This window comes from Nannobrachium achirus, assembly GCF_963921795.1.
Source record: "Nannobrachium achirus genome assembly, chromosome: 5".
Lineage (NCBI taxonomy): Eukaryota > Metazoa > Chordata > Actinopteri > Myctophiformes > Myctophidae > Nannobrachium > Nannobrachium achirus.
In genome coordinates, this window is record NC_137814.1 from 35,760,990 (window position 1) to 35,782,172 (window position 21,183).

The 21,183-nt window shown below is 39.6% G+C and overlaps 3 protein-coding genes across 3 annotated transcripts; 2 read left to right on the top strand and 1 right to left on the bottom strand.

Annotated features, from left to right (window-relative positions):
• The first annotated feature begins 354 nt into the window (after positions 1 to 354).
• efcab14 (EF-hand calcium binding domain 14) lies at positions 355 to 7,149 on the top strand. Its single transcript, XM_080726749.1, has 9 exons — positions 355 to 626; positions 1,078 to 1,226; positions 1,376 to 1,521; positions 1,841 to 1,939; positions 2,203 to 2,313; positions 4,830 to 4,994; positions 5,111 to 5,213; positions 5,305 to 5,433; positions 5,565 to 7,149. Exons 1-9 carry the CDS (start codon positions 451 to 453, stop codon positions 5,582 to 5,584), a joined length of 1,098 nt encoding a protein of 365 aa, XP_080582875.1. The 5' UTR covers positions 355 to 450; the 3' UTR covers positions 5,585 to 7,149.
• A 111-nt stretch (positions 7,150 to 7,260) lies between these two features.
• znf830 (zinc finger protein 830) lies at positions 7,261 to 9,650 on the bottom strand. Its single transcript, XM_080726748.1, has 2 exons — positions 9,461 to 9,650; positions 7,261 to 8,290 (listed from the first exon to the last, which is right to left on the bottom strand). The coding sequence occupies exons 1-2, from the start codon at positions 9,623 to 9,625 to the stop codon at positions 7,421 to 7,423; spliced, it is 1,035 nt and encodes a 344-aa protein (XP_080582874.1). The 5' UTR covers positions 9,626 to 9,650; the 3' UTR covers positions 7,261 to 7,420.
• Positions 9,651 to 10,286: 636 nt separating this feature from the next.
• Positions 10,287 to 21,138, top strand: LOC308285860 (ankyrin repeat domain-containing protein 13C-like). Its single transcript, XM_080726746.1, has 13 exons — positions 10,287 to 11,044; positions 11,998 to 12,039; positions 12,808 to 12,912; positions 16,040 to 16,125; positions 16,688 to 16,733; positions 16,943 to 17,009; positions 17,149 to 17,293; positions 17,434 to 17,565; positions 17,747 to 17,908; positions 18,169 to 18,248; positions 18,342 to 18,440; positions 19,009 to 19,109; positions 19,228 to 21,138. Exons 1-13 carry the CDS (start codon positions 10,657 to 10,659, stop codon positions 19,356 to 19,358), a joined length of 1,584 nt encoding a protein of 527 aa, XP_080582872.1. The 5' UTR covers positions 10,287 to 10,656; the 3' UTR covers positions 19,359 to 21,138.
• The last annotated feature ends 45 nt before the right edge of the window (positions 21,139 to 21,183 follow it).

Genomic DNA, 21,183 nt, shown 5'->3' on the forward strand with positions numbered 1-21,183 from the left:
GATTAGATTCGGCCATTTATTTTGTTGTCGTTGTAAATTATTTGAGAAAGTGTCCGTAGTCGTCACTCACCTCTTCGGTGTGTTGAGTCCATGGACTGGCGGTTATATAACGCATTATAGCGCTTGGTGATGATAATAGCTGCGTTAGCACGGCGCTGGGCCCTGGTGTCAGATGAGGTAGCTAATGCTAACGGGAAACCAAACCAGTTGTCATTTAATATATCACCTCGGCTCGAATGTTACACAACACGACCTGTATACAGTTCAGACAGGTTATAGGTCTGAAAAGCCGCCTGGGAAGCGATAGACACACGCGTTAGATGAGTTGTTTAGCACGACGAGGTTAGAGCTGTAAGTAACACCTATCAGTTGTCAATCAAACTGGACAAAACGTTGGATCTGGTCGGGTTTAAGACGGGTTCAGCGGGATCGCTGACCCCTCAGAAGAAGATGAAGAAGAGGAAGGAGCTGAATGCCCTGATCGGACTTGGGGACAGCAAGAGGAAGAAGACCAAGAAGGGGTCCGGCCACCGTCTCCTTAGAACCGAGCCCCCGGACTCCGAATCCGAGTCGAGCTCCGATGATGATGAGTTCAGCAACATGGGCACCGTTGCAGCCTTTGGAAAGTGAGTAATTAATTAATCAGAGATTAATCAACCTCAGTTCTCAAAACTTTTTCATGTCAAGACGATACAAAGACCCACAAATTACCCTGGGCCATTGACCCCTGTCACCCCCCCCATACAAGATTTCTGTAAAATGTTTAAAAAATATAAAAAAAAAATCATCCATTTTTCAAGATCTTTTGAAAATAGCAGATATATTATAAGCTTCACACGCATTCAATATAGAGCGCATTTCATGAACCTAACTAGGACGTGTAGGCAATGTTGTATACCTTCTATTTTCAAATAGCCAATATAAAGGTTAAGTATAGGCCTACTATACTATATTGATGCTGTATTAACTCATTTTGCTGGGGGGGGGGGGGGGGTGCTTTGAGACTGAAAATATATCCATCAATGTTGCATGAGTCAGTGAAATATTAATGTCTTCTGTGTTTGCCATTCTTTTCAGGAGAAGTTACACGAAGTGTTGCAGTGTGTGCTACCCTTTGTTCCTGTTCATCATACTAGCTGCCTGTGTCATGGCTTGTGCTGGTCTCATATGGATGCAGATTGCACTGAAAGAAGATCTAGATTCTATGAAAGAAAAGATGCGCACGAGTAAGGCAGAGCTCACACAGATTGCCTATCTGAAATGACATCATCATAAACAACAGACTGATATTTGGAATGTATAACCTATGGCCCAGTGATCCACTTTCCTGTTGTTGTTGACCTATATTTAACGTCTCAATGTTGTATTCTAACAGTGGAATCCAGCCAAAAAGTATCGGCACACGAAATACCAAAACTAAGTGAGGACCTGAAAACAAAGCAAAGAAAGCTTGAGGAGATTGAAAGTGGGGACAAGGGTTTGAGCAAATTATGGTCTAACCTGACAGAGATGAACAGAAAGGTAAGTTGTCATTGCAGCCTTGAATTGTTGAAACACTGACTAGCTTATGGCATTTCTCATGAATAGAGACCTATATTTAACTCATTTAGACCTGAGGCCGATTCTAAAAACGCCTTCTAAATCCTCACCTAAGTTTTCTGAAAACTAAAAATGTATTCAAATAATTGGCAAACATTAATGTTGCTATATACTGTATACAGCAACAAATACACCAAAAGGATTGAAAGTAGAGCATTTCTATTATTGGAGACCAGTGTGCCCGGTTTCATTTGTGCTGAAGGTGTTGTGAAATATAATTGTTTTGTTTTAACTCTTATAGATCAGTTTACTAGACTCAGCAGTCAACCATCTAAAGGCCAACATCAAATCTGCCTCAGACTTGATCAACCTTCCAACTACAGTTGAAGAACTCCAAAAGGTAAAACTAACAGAAAAATAAAAACTTGTCCTAAAATGTTTTGTAATAAATGTTTTCCTACCAATGACATTCAGGAAACTATAAAAGCTGTGCATACTGTTGCTGAGAATTGTTTTGCTAAGAAGAAACAACATCCTGAGTGAATTAAAGAATCCCATAATAATGAATACAAATGTAGGGCTCATATCCGTTCATATTCTGTTTAACTTAATCTGAGATGACCTACTACAGTAAAGTTATAATATATATATCTCTTTTTCCAGAGCGTGGCCACTATTGGCAGCACACTAACAAGCGTGCAGCATGATGTTAAGACTATGCAGTCTGCTCTTGAAAATCAGAAGACAGATACTGAGGATTTGAAAAAGGCTATGGTAAATAAATCAGCTTCCTTCTTTGCTCAATGTTTATTTTGCTGAAAAGACTTACTGGAATGTTTGTATATTATAAGATGTCATGCTCTTCCTAAATTCATATAAAATTAGTTATTCCCACCTCTATGAACAAAACCGCTTCATAAGACCAATGTTTGCATAACTAACAGACTTTTCACTCTTGCTTCCTTGACACAAGACCTCATTGCAGTAGTTAGTGTAACAAAATATTCAGACAAATATATTTTATATATATTTTTACATGCAAATACAATGCAGCTTTCATGAGTTGGCATTTCCAGTGATATGATGTGCACAGTTGGCATTTTCCAAGTGGAAAAACAAAACTGTCTTTGTCCCCTGAAGATTTCTTGTTTGTCCCGAATACATATTTTATTGACCCCGGGACAACAGGACTTAAACTCCACTTCAACTTTATTGTATCACAAGTTAACGGGTGTGAAAGAGGGGTTGAAATACATTTCCGTACAAGCTCACCTATAGTACCGTACTGTAGCTAACTCTAAAGTACTGTAGTTGGTTACAAAAAAAAGGTATGGTTTTAGTCTCAAGCCTTGATCCAAAGCGTTTTATTATTTAGTATAGGATTACACACATTCACACACCGACGTGGAGGCAACCATGCAAGGCTCCAACTTGCTTATCAGAAGCTGTTGGGGGTGCAATCAATGTCTTGCTCAAGGACACTTCGACACAAAGCCAGGAGGAGCTGGGGATCAAACCGGGCGGGAACCTTCCTATTCCCAGGTGGCTGCTCTACCTCCTGAGCCACTGTCACCCTGTTGTTTGGGATTTTCATTCATAATACATGATGAAACAAGTACCTCTCTATTTTGGGAGCTCAGACATTTTACTTTGCTGAGCAAAACTGGGTCAGATATCCATGACAACTTGAGACATTTCTCACATTTCCCACTTTATTCTTTGTAGGTAAAATAGGATGTCAGATGGGAATAAAGATTCAGTAGCTATTTCTGAGATGAAGTCTCATCCATTATTAAACAAGCACCTGTTCTATATCTCCTGTTTTCATACGGCTAAGATTTTATACATTGAAGTTACTATTTTTCTGAATTGTTTCGATGTTTTTCCTCCTGGGAGAGAATATTTTATGTTAAAAATGGATAGGTTAGGTTCAAAATGGATTTGAATTGATTGTTCTAAACCTATGCCTTAAGGGCCATTTATAGTTACGTATGGTTGATTTTGTGTACGTTTGGGGGTGAGACAGTACGTACGGTAATTGTGTCGACATGCATAGTTGCTCTCTCTGTTATTTATGTGCCGACCCGCTCTCCGCTCCAATTCTGCTCCCGTTTGGGCTGCCGCCACATGGAGGTGTTTTTTTAGCCAAAATATGCAGAACCACAGAATTTCTTGACCCGACGACCGACGTGATGTTTGCTGTCGGCAACGGCAACGTTATCGCGGTAAATGCAACTCTGCGAGAGACCGAGGTACAGATTAACCACCCGGACTGAGTAATTATAACAAAACACACTGCACCCCTCTTGCAGTCCAGACGTCCTCTTCAGTGATTGCAATGACGTTCCTTTTTCACGTTTCTTGCTAAATTATATTTCTTGTTGGGACACATAGTTTCAGAACCGCTGTCATAAGTAATTTTCCTAACTACTGCCACGGTTGACAAAAGTTCACCACGGGTAGTTCAAGCGTACGTACGTCTTTATTGGTTTTAATACGTCGGGTTGAGTGCTGTCCGTAAGGTTACGGACAGAGTCAATTATGTACGGAGCTACGGATCAACCAGATTAAATGATTCTCCCCCTCCGTTTCTTGTGTATTCCTGCACAAGAAACTTCCTGTCCTTCCTGTCCTTATGTACTACTATGCATGGTACTTTAGCCCTCTGTGTGCACCCCTCCCTCCTGCCCCACCGCTGCTAATTCTTGACACCTCTTGCACACTGCACAGTCCTGATTGACACCTGCTACTTGATCCATTTTACACAGTGCACTGTCTAAGGAACCCTTTAGCATTGTATATGTTTGTCAGTTTTGTGCACCCATGCACGTTACTATTCAATTGTGTGAAGGAAAATTACTCCAGTCACCCCTTTATTTTTATTTGTACAAACAATGCTCATTGTACATGTTATTTGCATGCAGTGATTTACCCAATGAACAACTGTGTCAATGCAAATGGGAAATGTACATAGTCAATGAGGGGGGGAAAGTGGAATGGAAATAGCATCTATATTATGACAACTGCATCTAGTGTTTTGCATTCTGCGTAAACACAACGAGAAGTGAAATATTGTGTGGGGTTATGAGAACGTGGTTAGTTTCAATAAATGCATCCAAGCATAAATGTAGTAAATCTAGTTTTGCTCGTTTGTTTGCTTTGCAACATGCCTTAGCAAACTTAAGTGCAACCTATGTGACTCAATGACAGGAACCACCCTGACAGGACTTTTCACTTGTCGATACATTTATTTTCCAGATGTATGACTTGGTTTTGTCTTGCTGTTCTAGGACATAACTAACCTGAAAGAAGCTGTAAGCGAGTCAAACAAGACCCAGGAACTGTATGAGTCCCAAGTTGGTCACCAGATACACTCTCTCATCTCTACAGTCTCCAACCTTTCTCAGAGGCTGTACTCCTTAGAGCATGGGCCTGAACAAGTAACAAACACAAATGTGAGTAGGATGATGCTCCATATTCAGTTCCACACAAGAATATAATCAGTTTACTTACTTAGTTTCATACCACATGATTGGTGAGCACCTTCTTTTCTATTACATCGTAACTAAAGGACTCGATGGGCGAGACTGCACAGGAGCCCAGCATTGGCAGCCAAGCAGCCGAAGTAGTTGATGATGCTACTGCAGCGGAAGCATCACCTAATACTGCAAATGGTACTGGATAGTAGAATGTATTATTTATTACATTGTTGTATTCTTTGTTTGCCTCAAACATAGTCTGAATGTTTTATTTTATTCTTTGTAGGGCAATTCACACCAGTATCAGACTCTAAAAAGAGACGACGGAGATTCTTGACTCCAAAACACTCCAAGAGGAATGTTGGTCCAAGAAGCCTAAAGCCATTGTCCTCGCCTAGTGTCCGTTCTCAGAAAGGTCAACACTGCTACTGTTTAGTAGTACACTAGAAACCAATTGACATCTACAGCTCCAGAAGAAGAGCTTTGATGTAATTAGCATGAGCATATCTTTTTTACATTAACAATTTTGAAAATGTGTTTATACAGATCCAGAGGACCTCTTCTAGCAGATGCATTTTTGGCTTATTCTGTCAGAATGTCCCGCAAAGGCCTGAGGAACCTACTGGGACCTTCAATTCCTGACGTACCTTACATGGAGGACCATGACAAAGATGGGGACCAATTGGTACTCACAGACTGAACTGAAAGCTGCAGCAGGTTTGTGAGCACAGCATTATTGACGGCAATGAACAGTATTGAGATCACAGAAGGGTCCCCGGTATATGGGGTGCGTGGACAGACACCCTTCCTGTGACTGGGGCACTTTTCTGAACTGAATATCTATCATGCTGATTGTGGAACAATGGCACTGGCACGCCCCCTACTTCCTCACCTGGTTCGGCACACTGCAACTTTGTCCACGCCGGACTGAACTTTAGATTTTAGAGATGATTGTGCACACACACAATTTATTAGTGTTCTTGTTTTAGCAAACCTTGTAATAAAGTGTCACGAACCATTCGGTTTATTTTACAGGTGAAATATGCAATCTCTTCCTGGTTTGGTTTGTTTACCTCCCATCTTGCTCATCTTCATGAAATCTTCCTAATGTGCAATTAGCTGTGGAAAACTGGAAAACTGTTTAAGCTACATGGCAGATGTCCCTCACCACGTCACTACATAACTCACCTGGTCTCACATAACTCACCTGGTCTCACATACTTGAACCTTACCTTCACAACCCAAGTTTAAATCTCAAGAATGTTTACAAATGACTACTAGAAGCAGAATGTTTGTTTTATAGCCAAACTTTAATGAAGTATGAAGTACATTGGACCTAAACATTGTATGCCATTCGAAGCTCATTTTACATGGTTAGACTTGTTGTTCACAATTTGGTTGTGTATTCCTTGTCCCAACAAATGTATTTAATTTCTGCATTTCAATTTGGGTTATGAGTTTAATCATCTGTTGTGAGGTTATTTATCTCTTTATTTTAGCAGTTTTAAAGTGTACATTATTTGAAGGGCTATAAACTCTTATTGAATATTTCAAAAATACTTTTGACGTGGATAATCTCACAAGGTGATATGTAGCAATAACGCAGGGGAAATAATGACTTGCAGATATAATAGTGCTTGCGTTTAATTTGTTTAAACTAGTAATTTTAGAACAAGGTAGGAGGCTGCACGTGCACCCTGCTCACATAGTGCAACAGGTAGTATGAGAGCACTGACATCACTCATTGTTTTTCATTTGTGTAGGCATTGGAGCAATTTACTAAACACATTTTGTCAGGTTACTCAATAGTGTTGCATTTGGTAAAAAAAAAAAAAAGTAATGTGGCATCCACAAAATATATCTTGTATAGGGAGTGGTTTGTCAAGTTTGCTTTCTGAGGTCTTACTTTTTGTGTAGTACATCTTTAATTCTATTAATTTGCGCTTTGCATGTTGCTCATAATGTAACATGGGCAAATATTTAATTTATCTTAACTGTTTGCAGGACAATGAATAGGCCTAATGAAGCTATATACATTTGACAGCTACAACTTCTGATATTACATGAAATATTTCCATGCTACTAAGTTGTTTTTTTGGTGTGTATGTGTGGGAACTTATGAATAAATATAGTATTTAATTCAACTTTTTTGTGGTATTTAAGTTTATCAGACTTATCTTTGAATTCACAAAATGATCTTTGATAACTCGGCCAATGCTTTACTGGGGTAATACAAGCTCACTTACAAATCCATCATCTGGACAACAAAATAGTACAAACCTTAAAGATAGAATTTTACAAATGGCTTTGCACAGGTTTATAACATACAAAAAGCTTTTCCAAACTCTTGTTTCTTAAGAATTAAACCAACATTTCATTCAATGTTTGTACAATTTAGGGATTTAGGAAAGCGCCCCTTTAGCTCTCCAGTCGCGGGACAACAGGTGAAGTAGTTCCTCTTCATCCTCCTCCTCAATGTCTTGGTCGGACAGTTCCTGAGTTGTCATTTGCGTAGACTTGCTCTTTACCACATCCCTCTTGTCCCTCAGTACTTCAACCCTCCTGTAGCATTCAATCTGCTCATCGATTTCATCAATCTGACGTTCAAGACGACCCTCCTCGTCATCCTCGGCCACAATAGCCTCTGACTTTGTGTTCACCTGCCGGATTTCTTTCTGAAACTCGTCCCATTCCTTGTCCATCAGGTCTTTGGGTGCCTCGACATTTCGCACTTTGGCGTCTCTAACTGGATCATCAAAGAATCCCTCTGGAAGCGCTTCGGCTGTGTTCTCTTTCTTCAACGTGCTTTTCTCTGGCTCGTCTGCTTTAAGAATGGACCCAGAATGAGAGACGGCGGGGACGGACGGTATTGAACTGTCAAAGAAATCAGCAGGGAGTCCCTCTGGGGCAGATTCACCCGACACACTTGTGGTTCCTTTGTGGTTAGTATCATCTTCATCATCGTCGTCATCTTCGTCATATGTTCCATCCAAAAGGCTGAGCCCAGCAGATATTGTAGTAGAACGTGGTGCCTTGTCGGCTGGCCTCTTGAACTCAAAGAAATCTCCGGGTAGCCCCGATGTTGACTGGCCTGCACTTTTCGCCCTTTTACCTTCAGTGTCTTCGGACTCCGGTGCTTTCCTCTTCAGCGGTTGTTCCTGAGGTGCCTGACTGGCACTGGAACTGTTAGGTTTCAAACCTTTGAGTTCGGAAACCTTCTCTTTGTGCTGTTTGCCCAGAACGTGAGCCTGCCACAGTATATCTGTCTTCACCTGCAGTGGTGGAAAGAGTATTCAAATGTTTTACTTAAGTAAAAGTATCAATTGCAAAATAGAAGTACTCTGTTATAAGTAAAAGTCCAGAATTCAAAATGTACTTGAGTAAAAGTACAAAAGTATTGGCATCAAAATGTACTAAAGTACCAAAAGTAAAAAGTAGTAGTAGTACTCATTATACAGAATGTACTACTTTCAAGTTTTCAAATGTATTAAAATCTTTCGAAAATAGCAGATCTACAAGCTCACAGTGAGTCGCATTGTGAGCTTGTAGGCTATTTTCAAATGTAGATCAGCTATTTTCAAACGGCCGAAATGTATTTAGGGCTGAAGTGGTTAATGCATTCCATGTTTCATAAAAATAATCAATATACAAAGTAACTAGTAAGTTAAAGTTTTCAAATTGTAGTGGAGTAAGAAGTACAATATTTGCCTCTGATATGTAGTGGAGTAAAGGTATCAGGAATACTCAAGTAAACTACCTAAATATTGTACAGTACAGAGTAAATGTGCTCTGTAGGTAGAGTAAGTGATATTTTTTGGTTAAGCACAATATTCTGATAGTATATAGAGTGTTTGTTCAGAAATAGGAGTCTCCCCGTCTCTTCAGCTCTTTAATAAACAGAAAATACATTTTCAGATAGGTAAAAACATTCAACCAATCAGGAGAGAGTAGCCATTTATCAGCTTCATTTGTATAGTGTTCCAGTTCCAATGTTGTCCATTTGTTCCATTTCTTTGTCATTACTTCCAATTTCACTTGTTTAATGAAACAGGTATCCTGACCGAGTTCTCTATCCTGACTGGATAACATTTCTATCACGATCTGAAAATGTAGCAACTGAAAATGCAAGTATTTTCAGTAGCTAGGCTTATATCCTGTGGAAATAAGCCTCGGCTTCTAGGATCTCCTTTTAGTTGACCTTGTACCAGTGATTTGTACTGTCATGAAACTGTAATTTTTTCTATTGCAAACTTCTAATAAATTCTTCAATCAATCAAAACAAAGAGCTGGAGACAGAGACATGGAGTCCTCACAGTGCCACTGAACAAACAGTCTATAGCAAATAATGCGCACTATCAGAATATAGAGCTATTTAACACTTATTATAACCAAATAAATCACCCAACATTTAAGTTTAATACTTTGTTTACACCACTGCTCACCTGGACGTTGCACAGCACACAGCTCAGGTGGCCCAGGCTGTTGTATTTAGCGAAAGGAGACTCCACGCGCTTCTTTTCGGTTGTTTGCCTCTGTTTCTCTCGCATTAAACGCCTCAGCTCATCTTGGTTTATGACCTTCTTCCCCTTCTTTTTCAGGGATGCCATTCTCACAAAAGAACAAGTTCGGTTGTTTTCGGGGAACTCAAATGCGACTCCGCTTTGCAAGGAAGAGGAGAGAAGAAAACATTACGTCTCATAAAGATGACGTACCTCCTCTAATGCACTGGTTCACAAACACTGGGTCGGGACCCATTTTTGGGTCGCGGATACATTTTTTATGGGTCCCTTTGATTTTTGTTTCCTACATTTGTTTTTTAAATTGTTATTTCAAAACATGACCAAAATAATAATAATACTAATAATATTTTTTCATGATTTCATGAATCAATCAAAAAAAATAATCTACAAGCAACGCGAGCTTGTAGATCTGCTGTTTTCACTAGTTTGCGTCCTGGCCCTGGGCAAACGTCTAATTTCTCTTTTGGGTCATATTTTATTTATGGAATTTCTTAGATGTCTTTGTTTCTTTTTTTTTATATATATTTATTTATTTTAGTAGGAAAATAAATGTATGACTGAGTCGCGACCATAGAGGTAATATAAGGTCTAGATGTAGGTCGCGACCCACTGTTTGGGAAACAGTGCTATAGAGGAACGGAAGTGAGATTTCTCGGATTTGCATGATAGTCCTGTAATCTCGCGAGACCACCAGAACGAAGCTAGCATGTTAGCTAGCCTTCACCGTCCTGCTGTGTTTCCCCGCAAAGAAAAGGAAATGGGAATATTTTTAAAAACCTACATTTAAAAGGATTGGGTGGAGCCAACAATGTAGTCGTGGGTGGTTTGTATTTATTTTTAGTTGAATGTTAATTTAGTTAGTGATTCGGTGGTTGTTTAAGTGTGTATTTTGACTCAGTTGTCAACACCGCGCCCACCACCACCACATTCATTGTGTATTGATGGCTGCTAGCAGCTAACAGCAGGTGTATTTACCAGATTATTAGATTATCACACACCAGAACATCTGCAAATAGATCTGCTGCTTGTTCGCTTTGATTTTTAATGTCGTATTTGTTTGCCTGCTTATCGTAGTTAGGCTGCCCGATATTTGCTTATTATTATTATTATTATTAGACATGACGGGAGAAAAGATTCGCACCCTGCGCAAGGACCACCACAAGACAAACAAAAATGATGATGATGATGGTGATGAGATAATGGACACTTATGATGAATCTTCAGACGGGACCATCCCGAACGGTACGACTCACACCTTCAGATCGAACAAGGCTTTTCACAAAGCGACGAATCCCTCGACATTGCGGCAGCAACAGCTGTCAAACAACATAAACGCGAATAACATTAATGCCAACAATGTCGTCGTCGACGATGACAACAAGAACCCGATCATTCTGACCAACGAGGACCTGGAGTTCCCTGTTCATGAGTGCGTGTTCAAGGGGGACGTGCGTCGACTCTCCTCTCTCATCAGGACCCATAGCATCTCTCACAAGGATGTACACGGTGAGTTATCAGGGATTTCCCTGGCAATAGACTAGTAATAGACTAAGCCCATACTTACCTCCCCTTTTCCACTGTAAATATCTTCCTTTTCTTTTCTTTTATGTTCCTTTTTTCTTATTTTTTAATGTTTTTCCCCTTTTGTTATTGATTATATCCTAAGTACTTTTCCTTTGCAAAGTGTTCTGTCGTCTGTCTTTCACTGTTATATGAGATACATAAAGTGGTTCCTGTGTAAACAAGCCGAAAAGCTTACTAGGATCTCCTTTTAGTAGACCTTGCTTGTACCAGTTTGTGGTGTCATGAAACTGTACTTTTCCCTTTGCAACCTTATAATAAATTCTTCAATCTTCAGCAGCAACTCTAGATTATTATTATTATATTTTTTATATGTTGAATCTAGAGTTGCAACACCAACCAGTTGACAGCCCATTCATCCAAACAGAAAAGAATAATTGTTCGTTAAAACTCGCCAACATTGCAGCTGTACAGAGAGCTTGAATTATCCTCTTTCCATCTGCAAAGGGTTTGTTTCATAAAATCCGCCTTAGACATGTTATGACTTATTATGAGCTACTTTCTGTCAATAGATTCTGTGCAGCTGATTATTTTTCTAGGTGTTAAGAGTTTTGGAAGCGCTTGTTTTCAGTAACGCAACGTCCTGCTGCCTGCAGTATATGCAATTTAGAAACAGGTCATTGGTAGGCACTAGTACTAGGCCATTGAGTATGTAATTTCCAACAACATTGATTTCTAGTTGCTATTCTAGACTCAACATATTTAAAAAAGAGTTACAAGTTGTGGCTTGAGGACTTCCCTATGGAATAAAACAATAATAATTACACTAATTGTCATGTGTTAAGTAGTTGCCCTCTTTTTGAAATTGTAGGTATATTTGTTATATCCATGTTCTTAATTTCTACTGAGGACATTTCCTATCTTTCCTCTCTTTACAGGAAATACTCCACTTCACTTAGCTGTGATGATGGGCCACAAAGGTAAAATCAATCAATATGTGTATTGGAATTATTTGAACTATGTGAAGCTCTTGGCACTTTTTAAAATTAAACCAATAGATACCTTTGATAACGGGAAAAAATGCGTACACAACATGTTCATTTATTGGTGTGTGCCAACTGAGCACAATGAGTAACTCAAGCGCAAGCCTATGTAAAATACAAACATATATCACATTCAACTTCACTCCATAGCACTCTCATCTGTAATCTAAGCTGTACTTGCTGCCAATTTATGCTAGTATTTCAGATGTATATTGTTTACACTTTGTAAATCGCTCAGACTGATGGCATTCGCTCAATGCATACATTATCAATTGTAATTGCACTAGTCACAGTGAATATGCTAAAATAGCCAATATAGTTTAAGTACAGAAACACAAAGTAATAAGCCAAAATGACAGTTAATACATTAAAGACAAGTATGTCTCAACAGGGGCGCCTGCTGGCCTAGTGTTCAAGGCGCATACCACATACTAGGCTATGATGCCTGCTGGCGTCGGTAGTTCGATTCCCGATCTGGACGACCTTTGCCACATGTCATTCCCCATCTCTCTCCCCATTTCCTGTCAGTCTACTATCCTATCAAATAAAGGCATAAAAAGCCCAAAAACAAATCTTAACAAACTCTTCAGGGTCAATGGGTCATATTATATAGATTGTTTTGTTAGTACATCATTCGTCTTCATGAGAAACCTCTTATGCCTCTTTTATATATATCTTTTTAAATGTGTATTTATTTATTTCCAGAGTGTGCCCTTTTACTTCTGGCCCATAATGCCCCAGTAAAGATAAAAAACGCTCAAGGATGGAGTCCTCTAGCAGAAGCCATCAGCTACGGAGACAGGCAAATGAGTAAGTTATTTGTATTTGAGTATTGAAAATCTGTGTCTCTTGGGCATGGCTAATATTTTTCAGTCCCTTTCACATTACATTTTGTTGCATTTGTCACTCAAGAGAACACAGGTTAACAAGTCTGATTTGATAGATTTTGGTACAGCTGTGTGGTGACTTCATTAATTTTCTGTTTGCTCCAAAAAGTGATTGTTGGGACTATATCAGTTGCCTGGTCAAAAGGCTTGTAAAACCTACTCTATATTTTGCATGTTGGTTTATGTCTTGTGTGGAGCCACCCCAAATATTTGTAGCCTTGTAGGACATCAGAAATTACATTGAAAGTTGTCGGACAAAAAAGATTTAATTATTGGCACTGCGAGAACATGTGAGACTCGGTGAGAGTCTCTCTGATGCTTGATCAGGGATCACATTTTGAATTTGGTCTGCTAATTTATATCACTTCCAATTTCTCATGTTTATCCTGTATCCTGTATGAGTTCTCATTCCTGATTGGATGAAATTGGCATCCTGACCTGAGAATGTATTTTCTGTTTACTGATGAGCTGCAGAATGGGGAGACCCCTGTTATTGAACAAATACTAAATGGCAATGATAACTATCATATTATTGGCGTATTTAATCCTTATCTTAACAAACATATCACTTACAGCACATTTAAACACTTAAGCCCTATTTTACTTACATTTTATGACATGTCACTCTGCTGTTTTTGCTATTTTTGAAATGTTTTGAAAGATCTTTGCCTATAGTAACATGCCCACATATAAGGACACCAGGTTGAAAGTTAACCAACTACACAATAGAAAAGTGTAGATAATTAGTCATTTTGAATTGAATAATTACTTATCTTAAACAAATTGAATCGAATAGCACTCTGCCATATTTAATCAGTAATTTGCATATTCAGATTGATCATTTTAAATAACATCAAAGATTCCAAATTATTTATGTTGAAGGAATATATTCAGCTCATTACCATTTTGAACTTGGATTATGTTCAAGGATACATGATACTGCAGATTGTTGGGTGGTTGAGATGAAAAACAAGTGGAGCATGAAGAAGGAAAAAAAGGACCTATCTGCATTCTGCAGGAATCTGTAGAAGTGAGAACGAGGGATCATGCTGACAAAATATGTTTTTAATTTGTGTTAAGTCATACATTCAGGCATGCCCTCTGCCCTGCCCTAAACTGTTTGAAGGACTTTCTAACACGTAACTGAACTGTGTGGACCACTTGTGATCGTTCTCGATGGCAAGGTTGAACCAGTTAAAAAGAGACATGGGGATTTTCTCAAAGCTCTCTGGATCCAGATGGGCTGGAACATAGCCTGAAGCGTGGCTTACTGTTGGGAAGCCCTGAGCTCACCACTCTCTCTGCTCTGATTAATGATGCTACTGCTTTTAGATCTATATGACAGCTAATGAAACATGTCAAAATTGCCTGTGAAGGGCACTGGCTAATGGCGATGAGCTTGACTCATTGGAATTCCATGTTTTTATGTCCGGTACAGATTCACTTTGTATCATTAGATTAAATACTGTATTTTGTTCTCTTTGCCTTAATCAACAAAGTGCCTTAGTTGTTCTTCATGTATGGCTAGCGTAATTGTTTAGTAGCTATGGTAAATAAATGAAGAGTGAATCTCTGCGTAAATGTTTGAGTGGGTTGAGCTGACTTTGTTCTAATATCTAATATCTCTGCTAAATGCCTAAATTGTAGAAAGTATCCAACAGTAAAAGAAATGACCCTCAACCTTGTTAGAATGCGTTTCGCCCTCCTCTCCTGCTGTGGCAGCCTGGCAGGATGGCAGGCTGGGGACTGGGAGCAGGAGTTAAGCTGTGGGAAGGTCATGTCACAGTGAGAGGCACTGGGGAGACGGACAGGGAGGGAGGGGTGCTGGACACATTTCATGCTGCACAGCAAGGACACACAAAGACAAAGCAAAACTCCAGCGACAAAGGATGGCTTTGGATAACACTATGGCATGCAGCATCCAGTTTAACCCATTTAGAACGGGTACACATTTTGTGTATAATTATTCTATGATTTAACTTTTGAAAAATAGCAGATATACAAGCTCACAGCGCGGCACCGCGCTGCGAGCTTGTAGATCTGCTATTTTTGAAAAATCGTGAAAATTAGAATTTTGACCCGATTCTATAAGTGTCTTTTGAATCCTTCTAAGGTTTTTTGAAAAACCTATGTTTCTGAGTCAGCAATCTGGCCAGCCATTGTCAAAGAAAAGGTCCTTTTCACTTAAATGGAGCTCAGTTAGTCTGTTCTTGAGAGACTACTATGTCAGTGGTTCTCAAACATTTTCATGTGAGGGACCCCCAAAATGATATTTATTTGGCCACGGACCCCCATCTCAAAATATTTAGTTCCAGGGACCACCCAGAAGCAAAATTTGAGTTACAAACGTTCGCTTTGAAAATACATGTATTCAAAGATTTGCACACATTTTCACGACACCGAGATTTTCACGACACCGAGTGCTCGCAGCGTGGCACTCGGTGCCGCGCTGTGAGCTTGCATATCTGCTATTTTTCACTGGTTTAAGCATTCAATAGTTCTAGGCCTAAATGGGTTAAAGGAAGCCTAAAGTGCACTGAGCTACATGTGTTTATCATCGGAGAATAGAGTGTAGTTAGTAACCTGAAGCTTGTTTCTTTTATCATCATGACTTATCAATCATGATCCCCCGCTTCACACTCACGCACATGCTCTCTATCACACATGTGCAGTCTGTGCACACTGCGACAACGGCTCACTCGAGGTGTTCATATGCAATGTGCAATGCTGCACTAACCACTGCAGCAAATGCTGTGTCAGCGCTCCTCCTACATCCTTCTCAGTCCTATATTCCCCGTGGTCAACACAAATGAAATGTGTTGTAGATAGATTGTACAAGACATAATTTTGATCACGTAGCCATCCTGGACTGGTAGCATAAGTGCATTGAGTGGCTAATTTGTAATTCTTGTTCAGCTTGAGGAAGAGAGTTGTACAGCATAAAACATCAATTTCTTTCAAGTGGTGCTTGTGATATGTACTGTAAGCTCCCTTGAGTACAGATGCACGCTGTGTAGACGGCCATTTAAATTCTACTCTTCTCTCCTCAGTTACAGCTATACTGCGTAAGCTAAAGCAGCAGTCCAGAGATAGTGTGGAGGACAAGAGGCCAAAACTACTGAAAGCTCTCAGAGAGGTGAGACACATTTACTGTCACTCACATGGTATCGGTTACTCATATACTGCAACTGCATTTTCTGCCCTTTGTGCAAAATCTCCTCAGGCTCTGATTTGCATCAATAACCATAACACATAGCTGATCTGTTCAGGCCACTGTATTTTGAACAGGAAAAAAAAGAAGAAAAAAAAAGAAAACGAATCCTCCTACCTTTTGCAAAGTATTCATAGTAGAATGTTGTCTTTGTCCATCAAGTTGTAATGCTCTCATCAAAGTCATACTATACCTATGTCACCAAAATACATAACAGACTGTTCTCATATAAATGCCATACTACACTAACACCAGACATATTTAATATTTTCTTGACAAAAACATCATACTAAACGATACTGTCAATAGAAACATAAAACGTTTAAAAAAATGTCATACTACTATGCCATGTTGTCAAAATGGTAGTTCTATATACTGTGTAAAAAAAGTCATACTATAGCATGTCTTAACCCCTATACCATGCTATGCTTTGTTATAAAACAAAAATATTAATTCTACAGCGATAACACAACCTTTTTCTCCATAGCTTGGTGACTTCTACTTGGAACTGCATTGGGATTTTCAGAGTTGGGGTGAGCGTTTTTATTTCCTAGCAATGAGTGAAAAGAAATTCTGCATGTTTGTTATAAGCTAATTGCATGGACCACTTTTACTCTTACTTGAGCACACCTTAATGTATTTGTTTTCAACTTCCCTGAAGATAGCTGACGGCAATTTAGCTCCTCCACACAATTGTGCCTAACAGTTCCTAGTCCTTAATCCAGTATCCCTCTTTTTGCAGTGCCTCTGTTGTCACGGATGTTGCCATCTGATGCTTGTAAGATCTACAAGCAGGGAATAAATATCAGGTAAGACTTAAGTTTATGTACTTGACAAAGCTGTATTTCTTTTTAACCTGGCACTGAGATTGACAACTCTAAGTCTGTGGTATGTGCAGTTTTTACATTCAATGCTAAGAACCCTCCCCTCCCCTCTCATCTGAACCAGACTAGACACCACGCTCATTGACTTCACTGATATGAAGTGTCAACGTGGAGACCTAAGCTTCATCTTCAATGGAGACGCCACACCGCCCAAGTCCTTTGTGGTCCTGGATAATGAGGCTAAAGTGTACCAAAGAATACACCATGAGGTGAGTGAACAGAACCACACCTTGTCCCTTGTTTTGTTGCTTTTGTGCATCATGCTTTGGCATTGATGGAGTAATTACGCATGAGCAATAATCACTGACTGTTAATGCCCCCCCAATCCCCCCCACCCATCAAAAAAAAGGAGTCTGAGATGGAGACTGAGGAGGAGGTGGACATTCTGATGAGCAGCGACGTCTATTCGGCCACTCTATCTACCAAGTCTATCTCTTTCTCCCGCAGTCAGATTGGCTGGCTCTTCAGAGAGGACAAGACGGTAAGCCCAGCACCTCTCGCGCACACTCCTCAAGATGTGTAAAGGTTGGATACTAGATAACTCTGCATGTCCAATTCTTCCAATGAAGGCCATATCACATACTGTGCTTAGCTGAAAGTGTACATAATATGCTGCCTGCATCCCTCGCATACAATTACAGTACCGGTTGTGTGTATAATAGGAGAGGGTCGGGAACTTCCTGGCTGACTTCTATTCAGTGAACGGCCTGATGCTAGAGTCTAGGAAACGGCGAGAGCACCTCAGTGAGGAGGACATCCTGAGGAACAAAGCCATCATGGAGAGCTTGAGTAAAGGAGGCAGCATCAGCGAGCAGAATTTTGAGGTGAGTAGAAGATGCAGAAGACTGAACAGTGGTCAAGGACCTCCAACATTAATATATAATTGGCTGTGAACCTCCATTTGACAAGACTTTGTGGCACGGACCCCCCCCCCCCCCCCCCCCCAAAATTGTTTTTAAATCTACAAGCTATAACGCATCGCAACATAGCTTTTAGATACAACATACGGTTAAACAGATTTTGTAAGTGGTAACTGTTTGATGACACTCATTATGATGATGACACTGCTATTTCCTCTCCTCAGCCTGTAAGAAGGCAGTCCCTCGTAGCCCCAGCACCCAACACAATTTCCTGGGAAGAGTACATCACTGCAGAACATGGAAAGTAGGTCTTCTTTCACCCCTCTTTTTGTGTCTGTACAAATCTCAAGAATGTGACAAAAAAAAACAGTTTGTCTGCCTTTGCTCGCTCCTCCAGGCCACCTCATCTTGGGAGAGAGCTTGTGTGCAAGGAGAGCAAGAAAAACTTCAAAGCTACTGTAGCCATGAGCCAAGATTTCCCTCTAGGCATCGAATCGTAAGCAAGCACATCCCAGTTTCCTTAGATCTCTTTACTAACTTTTATGCACAAGTTACTGATCTTAGGTGACGACGTTGGGAGGCTATTTGGGTCTCTGGAGTGAAAACAGTCGGTCAAACAAGCGGCAGCATAAATTCAGGGTGGCAGCCATTGATTAGTTAACCATCGGTTGCAGAGAAGATAATTAGAGAATTGGTCAGTTTGCTCTTCATCAATTTTCTGTTTTATTTAGCTACCTTGCTACCGTGTGTATTTGTTTGTTCTAATCACACTCTTCTACTCTCTGCCCTATTCCTGTTGACAAAGTTTAAATTGAACTGATCTGTCACTGAAAATCAGACCCACACCTTTCTTTTTGTACAGCATCAGATCACAATGATACTTAGTCTTATGTGAAAAAATATCTGGGGTAGTCTTCAATCAAGCTATAAACAATACAGACGTCATAATCTGACCATGTAGAGTGGGATGTGGTATTAGTGGACGGAACTTGAATACAATTAAAATATGCTGTATGATTATGAAAATCAATCAACAGACACACCGTTTTTGCTTGTGCTTCCAGGTTATTGAATGTGTTGGAGGTTATAGCTCCTTTCAAGCATTTTAACAAGCTCAGGGAGTTTGTCCAGATGAAACTTCCTCCAGGGTTTCCAGTCAAACTTGGTATGTCTGGATGTTGAGCCTACTAATGTTATCTGTGTGTGTGTGTAAGTTCATCAAGCAAAATGGACTGTAGATACAGTATACCTTTTTATAAGCAAGTTTACTTTCTACTTTTCAGACATCCCCGTCTTTCCCACCATCACAGCAACTGTCACCTTTCAAGAATTCCGCTATGACGAGTTTGAAGAGTCCATTTTTGCCATCCCCGCTGAATACAAAGAGGACCCCAGTCGCTTCCCAGATCTCTGATCTAGCTGGCTTTACTGTAAGCAGTCAATTATGCCAGCTGCATAAAACTGAAAGAGATGAACTCTTCACACAATTAAATGAACAGCTAATGGAAGCTGAGGGGAAAAAAAATGAGGAATACAGTGTTGCTGTTTTGTTTTTATTTATGTGTTCTACTAAAAGGGAATTGATCTGTTGAACTTTTTCTTTTCTTCATTTTATAGATAGATCCCCAGCAATCCAATGCAAACATAAGTCATAGTGCCATAACATTTAAAACTAACAGCAGCACATGTTCTGAAACGATTGTTTACTAGAGCCCAACCGATGCCAAATTACATTTCCAGAGCGCTACAACCAACAGCCGCTCACTGCTCCTAGGATGGGATAAAAAAAAAGTAGTAGGGTCCAAATTATCATTACATCCATCTATGAATTCCACAAATCTGTCTATCGCTTGCCTATCTTCGGAAACACTCATCCAATTGACTTCACATTTGGCTGGTGTATTGCCGAGGGTCCAGTGCAGAAGTCCATTTGATCAGCAGTTCTCCAGAACAGGCCCGGTCTGCAACCGCTTGCATATCTTCGGAACCACTCATCCGATCGATTTCACACATGCCATTGGCAGGTGTATGGTTGAGGACCCAAGGAAGTGCAGTGTTGATCAGATGGATACAGGCACTGCACTAGTATTGCAAATAGCAGAAAAAAAGTTATAACTATAGCAAACTTGAGTTACAATTAACTATAGCATTTCCGAGATAGATACAATCCAAAGAACATACAATTATGTGCAAGACATTTCTTAAAAATATCAACTATTTACAGGTATTTATGAATTATACTGTATAGGTCAAACCACTATCAGTCGGGCTCTATTGTTAACCAAGTAGTTAATCTATCGCACTCAGCTGGTGTCGTCCTGTGAAAGTTGTTTTAAGACCCAGTTTGGAAGCGTTGGTATAGTTTTCCGTGAATAACATGTAGTCCATTTTATGCTCTTTGAATACAGATCGATGCTTTCTCGTGGCATTTTAGTTCTCTCGAAAGTGCACTGACATCTGTAAATAATTCACTATAAATGACTAAAGTAATAATTAAAAAAGTACTAGAAATATACATGTTATTAAACTGAGCTTAACTTTTTCATGTATAAATGATGTATAATATATATATACAGTATATACTCAAAGGAACAACACTGTGTAGCAATACATTTCCAATATTTAAGAATGTTTTTAACCAGCTGGGAGAAAGTTTGGCATAAAACTGTCTTCTTGCAGTTAAATACCCAAGCCTTTTTCTTCAGTGCAGGATACAATTTCCTGTATTTTCAGGTTAGCTCATTACCTCCTGGCTGTCTCCATTTGTTTCAAGTGATTGTATGAATTCTGTTCTGTGTGCGTGAATAATTGTAATACTGGGTTGTTTGTATGTGTGTGCAAACTCCAATGGGATATCAGGAAACATGTTCTAGTTTAATACTGCACTGAAAATATTTAATGCATGCTACTATGGCTGTTATCCTATTGGACCACTAATACGTCTTTGAGCTGTTTCCTACACGTTTGTTATATACCTGCAGAGATCTTGCTATGTAGACTAAAAGAACATTCTAACACTAGCATTTTAAACAATGGTCCTTTGAGACTTCTGATCGTAGCCCACTTAGAATTTGATTTTGTGTGAAATTGTATTCATTTTTCAAAGAAGCTAACTGTGAAAACTATTGCAGGATATCCAAAAATTTTCAACATGGGACGATAACTATGAAGTCTCTGGCTTTAGCTACTGTACCATGTTTTGCAGCTTTACCTACTTGACATCCCTTTAAATAAAGCAC